General features: G+C 36.6%; 2 protein-coding genes across 2 annotated transcripts; both read left to right on the top strand.

Annotated features, from left to right (window-relative positions):
• The first annotated feature begins 1,571 nt into the window (after positions 1-1,571).
• LOC107583363 (ribosomal protein S6 kinase 2 alpha-like) lies at positions 1,572-7,910 on the top strand. Its single transcript, XM_016269562.1, has 5 exons — positions 1,572-1,929; positions 4,173-4,289; positions 5,575-5,656; positions 6,325-6,405; positions 7,894-7,910. The coding sequence occupies exons 1-5, from the start codon at positions 1,756-1,758 to the stop codon at positions 7,908-7,910; spliced, it is 471 nt and encodes a 156-aa protein (XP_016125048.1). The 5' UTR covers positions 1,572-1,755.
• On the top strand, positions 7,898-11,215 carry LOC107582584 (ribosomal protein S6 kinase alpha-1-like). The gene is made up of 8 exons (XM_016268486.1): positions 7,898-8,022; positions 8,430-8,519; positions 8,661-8,819; positions 9,612-9,773; positions 10,080-10,156; positions 10,284-10,401; positions 10,496-10,633; positions 10,715-11,215. The coding sequence occupies exons 1-8, from the start codon at positions 7,957-7,959 to the stop codon at positions 10,835-10,837; spliced, it is 933 nt and encodes a 310-aa protein (XP_016123972.1). The 5' UTR covers positions 7,898-7,956; the 3' UTR covers positions 10,838-11,215.
• Positions 11,216-11,540: the final 325 nt, after the last annotated feature.

Genomic DNA, 11,540 nt, shown 5'->3' with positions numbered 1-11,540 from the left:
ACAGGATTTTGATTGTTGGGTGAGCTATCTCTTTAATTATCAAAACTTTGGTGGAGAGAAGATTGTTGAATTCTTAGTTGCTTCATTAGTGCACAGGAGTGGAAGTGTAAAGAAAACATTCATTTTGTTCTTAGTTTGTTTCTCTCTTTGTTTGCTTCTTCCTCCCCAACCCCACATAAGCAGTACAAGTCACAGATCACCTGGGTAGAGAAAGAGTTTGCTGATATCAATGTGAAGGTAAGATCTCTCTGAGTTTTCTGCTTTCTTCTTTGAGCTCTATCTTACTGTCTGTCAGCTTGGGTTCTAACATTTACAGTAGAGGAAGAGGAGCTTTGGGACATTCCAAAAACTGACGTTTAATGGCTGTCCTAAGTGTTTGTTGTTTCTTTGATTATGAGTTCCTCCTGTAGTATCAGGCTGGACTGGTCAGGGTCAGATGAAGAACCTGTATGTTTTAAAGCACCACTGTTTTTTTAGCTCTGTTCACATTGAGGGAGGAAAACATTGAGAGGGGAAATCAGCAAGGCATTATAGGACAGGATGAGCATTTAAAGTGTCCTGTCCACCCGACAGAATCAGCCAGGCATTCAGATACATCTCCGGCCGCAATTTTTTTTCTTGGTCTTTATTTTTCTGGATCTATGTACTTTCTTTCTTTATTTTTTCATTTGTTCATTTTTTTTTGGTTTGTTCTTTCTTTCATTTGTTCTTTCTTTTGTTTGTTCCTTTCTTGCTGTGTTTCGTTTGTTCACTTGCTCATTCTTATTCAGTTGTTCTTTCATCAGTTTCTTTTCATTCATTCTTTCTAAAAGTAAAAATGTTAACAGAATAAAATAAAACTAGTAATGTTAGCTTTATTATTAAAACTATAGTTTAGTATTATTTTGTAACAAAAAATGATATAAAATAATACAAAGTATTTCATATTCACAACATTAAAATTGTTATCTTCATAACAAACCTATAATAATAAAATAAATGTGTCAGTAATGTTAATAAAAATAAAAATATTTTTATTCTGCACATGAATCATAAGTGCAAGTTATGAATCAATAAAAATGAATTTAATTATATAATAAAATGATATAAAATAATACAAAGTATTTCATATTCACAACATTAAAATTGTTATCTTCATAACAAACCTATAATAATAAAATAAATGTGTCAGTAATGTTAATAAAAATAAAAATATTTTTATTCTGCACATGAATCATTATTCAACTATATCTATCTTTTACATATTTATAATTAAATATAAATATATTATTAAAGATATTTTAAAGATTATTTTAAGATTGAATATATAAATAGAAATGTTATTAAATAGAATAATCAGTATTTAAATGTTATAGTGTATTTTATAATAAATGTTTGAATATATATATATATATATATATATATATATATATATGTAATATATTTATTTCTTCCATCTGTCACACATTACTGTCACGTCGTCCCTTCCTTCCTATCTCTCTCTCTCTCTCTCTCGCTCTCTCTCTCTGTGTGTGTGCTTTTCTTTTCTCTTACCAGTTCTGTTTTCTGGTCTCAGTCTCTTTCTTCCTCTTCCTGCGTGCCTCACTGTAGTTGTCGAGTAGGGTAGAGCACACACCCTGACTCCCCATACTCTCTCACACACTGCCAGAATCTGCTCACTCCCTCTCTGGGATGAGTTTTGTTGTCCATGGCTGCCCCGACTGCAGGAGGATGGGGGTAACAGTGGAATGCCCTGGCTAGAGGAGGGATGAAGAGATGGAGAAAGAGAAGAGGAAGTTTAAAGTCAGTCAGTTATTGAATCTCTACCTGTTCAGGCGGCAGCACAGTAAGACTTTAGCGAATGCCACTCAGTCCAGAGAGGAGACGAACAGCACCACAAACTCGGCTCAGTCTAGTGCAGCTTTAACCGATGAACATACAACGTGGACGGTCAGTGCACACACACACACAGTATAGTGGCATTGGTTTGTAGAGGAGTTGCTGTTTGCATCTAGGGTGGTTGTATTTTGAGACGAAGTGTTACATTTGTTTTGTTGAATAGGGCCACACTGGTTGTATGAATATGTAAACAAACTTTTCTTTAATTAATTGCTTAGAATTACTCAGATTTTGTTTGATTTTGTCAGATGTTTCTTACTTGAATTTTGTCGTTCTTCTCGAGACAAGACATCAGATGGATCTTTCATGTGGTGGAGAACAGCTATGAGATGTGCTTCAGTGCTCCGTGACACTAAGCTGTGGCTGTTTGTTGTCTTTTTTTATGATACAAGTGTTAGCAACACCCTTAAACCTGTCAAGTGCAGAATTCCTCCTTTTTTGAACTTCTGCTGACTTGTGTTCGTCATTAAAACTGCAACAAATTGCCCCTAAAAATAAATGGATTTCAGATTTTTATAAAACTGAGAGGCTTTTGAAGTAAATAATTGTGAAATTACAAAGTAATTAGAATAATAGAGAGAGAGATTTTTTTTAACCACAAGAAAAGTTGGTAAACATAAACTGAATTCCTAACATCCACTTAAACTAGCAGTTGTTATGTGCTGTAGACTTTTTTTAATGAGATAATGTGTACATAAACTATAAAACTTAACACAATAACACAAACATCAGCTGTAGCATCTGCCACAAGGTGACAGATCACCCAAAAATGAAATTTCTGTCATCATTTCCTCACCCAAATGTTCAAACTTACATGACTTCTTCAGTAAAGCATAAGTTATTGGGAACTAAACCGTTTTAGTGACCATTTACTTCCATTGTATGAAAAAAAAAACACTGACACATTTCTCAGAATATCTTTTGTGTTCCACAGAATAAAGTCATAAATGTTTTGAACAACATCAGAATGAGTAAATGATGACGGAATTGTAATTTTGAGTTGAACTAGGCCTATCTCTTTAAATTATTTATTTACTGACGGATTGGTAATGTTTCCATTCCAGTGATGATTTTATTGGTCAGTTAGTCAGCATTGTAGGTTGCAGCTGTACATGCAGCTGTTTTTTCTGATATTAGTCTAACTGGGTTTGATGTGTTAGTGTGTTAGTGAGCAGTGTGTGTGTGTGCTTTTATTGTACTGTATTCTCGGAATGCATGTTTAATTTTGATTTTTCTCAGAATATCTTTTGTGTTCCACAGAATAAAGTCATAAATGTTTTGAACAACATCAGAATGAGTAAATGATGACGGAATTGTAATTTTGAGTTGAACTAGGCCTATCTCTTTAAATTATTTATTTACTGACGGATTGGTAATGTTTCCATTCCAGTGATGATTTTATTGGTCAGTTAGTCAGCATTGTAGGTTGCAGCTGTACATGCAGCTGTTTTTTCTGATATTAGTCTAACTGGGTTTGATGTGTTAGTGTGTTAGTGAGCAGTGTGTGTGTGCTTTTATTGTACTGTATTCTCGGAATGCATGTTTAATTTTGATTCAACCATTAACCATTTCCTCCTAAACATGTTTAACCTCTCTCTCTTTCTCTCTAGTCACAGGGGAAATGTTGACACATAGCACTTTATTTTCAGCAGAGCCTACATGCTTTTGATCAGCTTTAATAAAGGATAGACTGCTAGTCATTACACACTCTGATCTGATAGGTTTAAAGTGTTTTTCTATGTGGCATTAAATTGCATGAACTTCGCCTCACTTATCTCAACTGCACCCTTGCTGCTGAAACTTGCAAAATAACTATTAAATAAGTGGTGGTGGTATCTTAATGGTCTTTGATGAAACCACAGAAGTTGCAGGTTCAATTCAAGGCACATACATGCACCTGATCCCTGACAAAATCCCTGATATAATCATAATATATAAGCATTTTTTAGAAACCGTCTCCTACAGGTGGCTCTTTGAAGCCCCCTCTGAGTCTAATTCAGATCTCATAATGTTGTTTAGATCACAGGAGATATTTGTTATTGACAGTGGTGTTAATCTTGAAATGGCGAACACCAGTCAGTAACATATGTACATGATAATCTGCTCTATGATACATAAGCAGTTATTGTGAAATGAGAAAAAAGAAAATGGCTAATAGTTCATTTTACTCCTTCATAGGAGATTGTGCACTTAAGCCAGCTTTGAGCTTTAATAATCAAGCTCTGTATATGTTTTATGCCAACTATCCTGACAGAAGCTGTAGTTGATATCCATCTCTGTCTCTTGTGTTGTAGGAGGATGGTGACATCAAGGAGATCAACATCACACATGTTGTTAAGGAGGGGGCGGAGAAAGCAGACCCCTCACAGTTCGAGCTGCTCAAAGTGCTGGGGCAAGGCTCATTTGGAAAGGTAAAGAGACTCTCATATAAACAAACTTTAAAAAGAAGATGCTTCTGTACTGCACAAATTCATATATGTCTTGTGTTTGTGGACTTTGAACTGTGAAGCAAAGACTTGTTAATAGTGGTTTTGTAATGATGTTCAGAGGGTTGACGCCAGAGCAAACGTGAATTAATTTGGAGTCAGTAATCCACCCCTACACACAACCCTTGCATGTTATCACCATTAAGAATTAAATAGAGAATTCCTTTAATGGTCATTTAATTTGCTGATTTTGAATTAATGTAGCAATCAAATAAAACGGCATCAAATTTGAATTTCGGGATGTAGAATTCTGTTTTGTATTATGTATTTTGATTTAATAACCAATGTTTCCAATCAAATGCATGATTTCCAAAATGTATGCTTCATTTTAATTGATTTATTACTACTACTGTTTGAAGGTTTGGGGTCAGTAAGAAAAAAAAAAGAATTAAAGTGACATTGAAGACTTTTACAATGTTACACAAGATTTCTGTTTCCAGCATATTAGAATGATTTCTGAAGGATCATAATATTGAAGACTGGAATAATGGTTGAATTGCCATGACAGAAATAAATTACATTTATGTAACAAAGTTTGTAGATCGGGAAGGAGGCGGCGGGAACTGGCGACCATTTAAACAAAACTTTAATAAACAAATGAACGAACACAAAACAAAAATAAAAGCGGCAGTTCCTCACGGACAACTGCCGCTTAAAACAACAACAACATAACAACAAAAACATTTTCGTCCTTCACTGTCCTCATTCCTCCTTTTATCCTTCCGGAGCTCCTCCGTGGTACTCGAGACCTGTGAGTGACACAGGTGTCACTGATTATCATTTACTGCTTCCGGCCTCGCTCCGTTCCCACGGCTCTCGGCCCCGCCCATTTAGCAATGACCTGTTCATTGTGAATATCTACACTTACCGGCATTGAATTTCTTTGAATTACAATGCAGTCAAGTTCTCTTCCTGTCATTCAATTCAATACAACTTCCCGTGGGAAGTTTTTTAACTCATAAAATAAAAATGAACCAGTTATTTTATTGTGAATTTTGCCGCCCGATGGTGTGCTACCTGAAAAACTGAGATTTTTTTAATGGGGTTTTATGTTCTTTTAATAGCAATAAATATCCCAGTGCCTTTAAAAACTGACTTAACCTGAGTTGCTTTTGGGCACATTCAGCACAACAGTTTAATAATGCTGTAGAGTGAAAGCATGTTTTGTGTGTGTGTGTGTGTGTGTGTGTGTGTGTATGTGTGTGCACAGGTGTTTTTAGTACGAAAGGTAACCCCTCCTGACAATAACCAGCTCTATGCCATGAAGGTCCTGAGAAAGGCCACACTCAAAGGTACAGCATTAGTGTAAACACACACACACACACACACACACCACAAACCACACAAGCTTCCTTTGCTAACATAAACAGCGCTACAACAGCTACTTTCATTTCACATTGTTCTCCTGGCCTGTTTTTCTTTCTTTACTCTTGTGTCACTCTCAGTATTTGTGTAACCACAGATACCAACCCTGAGGATTACACAAATTATGAATTTAACATTTGAATTTACCAGTTTTTCATATACTGTTGTCAAACCTATCAGATGGGATTTGCAATGTCAGTATACACAATTCTTTGGCATATTACCTCAACTGTGAAACTGGGTTGTGGGTTGGGTACACACACTTCCTGTTTTTTAGTGTGCACCCCAATGACAAAAAATCCCACCATGCTTACAAACCTGAGGTTTTAGGTTTAGGTGTCAGTTCACTAAAATCATAGTAGCTATCTCTTCTTCTCTCCTCCTTATTTCTCTCCATTCCTAAAAAGAGAGCCCTTCACAGATCTAATGAGAGCTGATAACAACACATCCTACAAACATATGCTATCTGATAAACTTCAGTTTTAGACTTCCGCTTCAGTCACTTGCAGTAGAAAATGTTCTCATGCTCAAGATGACTTTGTTAGCTGTGGCCGAATATTTCCTCAAAACCTGTGTGAAATTGTTCTCGTCACAGTGAGGGATCGTGTGAGGACTAAAATGGAGAGAGACATCCTGGCAGACGTCAACCATCCGTTTGTGGTTAAACTACATTATGGTGAGTTAGCACCATTAAAGTATCATAAAAGCAGCCTATTCCAAAGACTTCAGAAGTCACACAATAGCTTTATTTGATGAACATGAAAGAATTTAAATTATTCACTAAAAACGTTTTTGAGCTAAGTAGTGAAGTCCGATTGAGTTTCAGTGAATAAGTTGATTCAATGATTCAGTCATTGACTCATTGACTCAGATTCAACTCACTGACTCAGCTCAATGGATGAGAAGATAATTAGTGAATAACAACTTAAAGTTTGGTCTTTTGGCATTTCCATACTTTTTGAACCTTCAATGACATGATGGTGAGTAAATTATGACAATTTAAATTTTTGAATTAACTATCCCTTTAAATGCCACAAAAGGCACTATTATTGAATTGCTGTGCTGTATGTGATTTTATTAAGTAATTATTGAACGACTTCAATTTAGTGTTCCTGAATTAACAGTGTGTGACAACCTTGTGAAGACTTACAGAAAACGTTTGACGTCTGTCATTGCCAACAAAGGGTATATAACAAAGTATTGAGATGAAATTTTGTTATTGACCAAATACTTATTTTCCACCATAATTTGCAAATAAATTCTTTAAAAATCCTACAATGTGATTTTCTGGATTTTTTTTCTCATTTTGTCTCTCATAGTTGAGGTATACCTATGATGAAAATTACAGGCCTCTCTTTTTAAGTGGGAGAACTTGCACAATTGGTGGCTGACTAAATACTTTTTTCCCCCACTGTATATGTAGAAATACACCTGAAAATAACACTTTGTATTTTGCTGTGGTTAATGTGCCAATCCTTCTCAGCTTTTATGACAGTGTACGACAGTATTACAGGGTTCAGGACAGGTTAAAGTTAAGTTAACCAGTGGAATGCTGTTAATTAGCACAGAACATAATTAAGTTTTTTTTGTGCAAAGTTACAGTGTCCAGTTTTTGTCATGGCTGTTTAAATGCAATGATGAAAGTAATAAGGATATCTGACCTTAACACCTGCAAGGACTGTTTAAGAGGTGTTCACTTATGAAACAAATTAAATTGCTTGAGGTTAGAGTATAACTTGTTTTGAACCCCAAACATCCAATGATTTATGATTAAATGAGCTTGAAATGGCTGACCACTAGAGAGCAGTATTTCTACCTTTTCACTTTGAATCATGTAAGAGTGAGCATAATGCACTTTAATGAAGATGATACAGTGGTTCAGTGTTAATGAAGGATGCGATTAGTGAAAAATTTGTTCTGCACAAGGTAAATGGCTTTACTCCGTATGAGTGATATCTTCAGTCTGTGCTATCCAGCATTCTCTGTATTGAGTTCAAACTGTAATGATAGTATGTAGTGTTTTTGCCTGTGTTTGAAAGAATGTAAACAGTGTGTTCATTATAATTATTAGATTTTACTATTTGTGTGTGTGTGTGTGTGTGTGTGTGTGTGTGTGTGTGTGTGGCGCTGTTCTAATACTCTCTGTTGTGTATCTGTCTTCAAGCAGCAGCTTCACGGTAAGAACATCTTGTTCAGTGATGGTTACATACTGAAGGAGGACATCGGCATGGGCTCTTTCTCTGTCTGCAAACGCTGCATACACAAAGCAACCAACACAGAGTATGCAGTGAAGGTTAGTGCCTCACTCTGTTAACCTCTCTAAATATTGTACGAATGTCATACAAGTGGCTTTGAATGATCTCTTCTTTTTTTGACATCAGCATTATTGGTTAGGTTACCTAAGCATATGTGACTCTGTTTTTGATGAAACGGCATTTTAGAGTCAGTTTGGTTTTTTTAGACATATTTTGATGCTTTGTAGAAAATAACAGTAGTTATGAATCCTAAAATCTGTGTTTCAGGTGGTATAAATCTGTATTTATTTATTTATTTAAATAAAAAATATATTTTCTTTTGAATGTTCTTTTACTTGAACGTCATCAACAAAAAGATGAAGGCTATGTTCACTAAAAAAGTTTTGGATGCATGTGGTCTTCAGGTGACTTATACTGTACATCATTTATTGTATAATTCTGATAGGTGATTGATAAAACAAACACTGACCCATCAGAAGAGATTGAGATCCTGCTGAGATACGGCCAGCACCCCAACATCATCACTCTCAAAGATGTTAGTACAACAGCATATTATTTCACAATTAACTGATCTGCAGAAATCATCTGCATTATTGAAATTTAATATTTGCACACAATACAGGGAGCTAAAAATGCTACCACTCCAAATTTAATTAATAAAAAACTTGTGGTGCAGGTGTATGATAATGGGAAGCAGGTGTACCTGGTCACTGAGCTGATGCGAGGAGGTGAACTGCTGGACAGAATCCTCAAGCAGAAGTTTTTCTCAGAGAGAGAGGCTAGTGCTGTGCTGCACACTATCACAAAGACTGTGGAATACCTGCACTCTCAAGGGGTGAGAAAACATGCATGGACAAACACAATTACATCTGTCTTGTTGTTAATAACCTGCCACTAGCACAGAATATGTTATTATGATTCACAGCTTGTGACAGAGCCTCCCCCCCCCCCCCTCTCTAAAGTGTTCCCCAGGGCTCTTCTCTAGGCCCTCTTCTGTTCTACTCCCCTCTGTACCCTCTCCTCTGTTTGCAACATTTATTGTGAATAAATAGTTTTTATGTTGACATCTTTCCCAGAAGAACCACAACAGATAGACTTCTAATACCTATCATCCTGTAGTTTTTTATAGCATATATTATAGCAGTGCTTAAAAAATGAAAAAATTGACTCAATTCAATTAAACAACTCTTCCTTGAAATCATACACTGATATAATGGTAAAGTGGAATTCACTTGAAGAATGAAAAAATGTACTCTATTCAATTAAACCACTCTTCTTTGAAATCTTACCAAAATATAATAGTAAAGAGGGACTGAGGGCAATTGAAATATAACAGAATTATAACATATATCCCACATAGAGTGGGATATTATTAATATTAATAGACAATAATATTATTACTTAAGGTATCATCTTATTTGAGATACAGTGGGTTAAACAATTATTCAAGTGGTGCGATTGCCTATTGTGGGGGCAATTTTAACACTCAACTTTAAATTTGATATAATGTAGTCTTTTTCATAACTGCTGCACTATTAATGGTACAGTTACTAGTTGGCACATATAAAAGCTTTTTGCACCTAAAGACGACAGGTAGATGTTTTAATCCCAAATTTTTTTCTACAAGGTTGTGCACAGGGACCTGAAGCCCAGTAATATTCTGTATGTCGATGAGTCTGGAAATCCAGAATCTCTACGCATCTGTGATTTTGGGTTTGCCAAACAGCTCCGGGCAGACAATGGCCTTCTCATGACACCCTGCTATACTGCCAACTTTGTAGCACCCGAGGTGAGTGCTTGTTCTCACAACAAACTGGGGAATTCTATATAGAGTAGACCAATAAACATATTAAATGCCCAATGTTTTATAACTACATTATAACTACAGTGATAATGAAAAACACATTAGTTGGGACTTTGTATGCTTCTCTACAGGAGTTATTTGTAGCAAAGGACAGTTTGTACTATGTGGCTTTAAATTCTCTGGTGTCAGTGTGATGTTTTTGTGATATGTTGTTTTATGTATTATAGTGTTATTTTGTGTATATTTATTATTCTCAGTGACTGTGCTGAAACGTATCGCTTTGTGTTGCAGGTACTGAAAAGACAGGGCTATGATGAGGGCTGTGACATTTGGAGTCTTGGAGTATTACTATACACTATGATTGCTGGGTAAGATCGCACACACATTCACTCCCATTATTAATAAATATCGCACACTCAGTTTCCACATAAAATCTGAAAGCACACCCACACCCACATCCACACTCATTTTTCCTTTGGTTTTTAATTGTACCAGTTTTACACCATTTGCCAATGGACCAGAAGACACTCCAGAAGAAATTCTGAGTCGGATAGGGAGCGGACACTTTACTCTGACGGGAGGCAACTGGGACGCAGTGTCTGATGCTGCCAAAGTAGGCCATGACCCCACCCCCATCCACATAGCCATTCAAACTGCTCTGATGGATTGGGGTTTTTATTTTGTCTCATGCACGATTTTTCATGCAGGATTTGGTCTCCAAGATGCTCCATGTGGACCCTCACCAGCGGCTCACAGCCAAGCAGGTCCTGAAGCATCTGTGGATCATTCAGAGAGACAAACTTCCCAACAGCCAGCTACAACATCAAGATGCCAAGCTTGTCAAGGTATCGCAGCCATGAGGCTCTTAAATGTATTATATAGAACAAAAATGGTGGTCTATTACTTCACCAACTCTCTCCTCACAGGGGGCGATGGCTGCCACATACTCTGCACTGAAGAGTTCCCAACCACCCCCTGAGCTGAAGTCCATCGAGTCCTCATTCCTGGCACAGAGACGGGTGAAAAAGCTTCCTTCCACATCTCTGTAGAGAACGAGGGAAGGAGAATTGGAGAAGGACTCCAGACTGAATGCAGTTGTGGAAAGGATCGATGGATGAAAGACCACACTGAAGCTCTACAGACTAAAGACAGTCTCTTGAACCTGCCCATGACATCAGCACTGCAGTGGAGCTCTCAAGCATGCTAGGTAAGGGAGGTGATTGGCTGATGAAGTTTGAGGGGCGTGGCCAGTGAGGGTTCCGTTCTCCCTTAGAAGTAGGGGTGTGTGTGTGTGTGAGAGTGTCTGTGAGTCTGTGTGTGAAAGAGATTTTAAAAAACCGGGTAACGGATACTGTTATTAAATAGATGATATTCCCAGTGCATTTATGTCTTGGTACTGTAATACCTAAATATCAACACTGCCGAGGTTTGGACATGAGGGTGAAAAAAGAAATGAACAGAATATTAATTCATGGGTAAATTATTCCTTTAAATCTTTCAGTCACTTTAAAACAGTAACTGGAACAGAATTTGGAATGGTGTCCAAAGTGTTAAAAAAAACATAGTCTGTCTCTGTAATTGTGAATTCTGTTTCTCCCAAACCTTATTTGCTATTTGTGTGGTATTTGGGTTATTCTTGCCTAATCTTTGAAAAAATATATATAATTGTGATTTATTTGTCTTTACTTGAAGGGGGAAAACACTTTTTTTTTGCTGGGAGTCACAGCATTTGGTCTATTACTGTGTAAATGT

This window comes from Sinocyclocheilus grahami, unplaced genomic scaffold (genome assembly GCF_001515645.1).
Source record: "Sinocyclocheilus grahami isolate Dianchi unplaced genomic scaffold, SAMN03320097.WGS_v1.1 scaffold4.1, whole genome shotgun sequence".
In the NCBI taxonomy this organism is placed as follows: Eukaryota; Metazoa; Chordata; class Actinopteri; order Cypriniformes; family Cyprinidae; genus Sinocyclocheilus; species Sinocyclocheilus grahami.
This window is presented reverse-complemented; position numbering and strand designations above follow the sequence as displayed.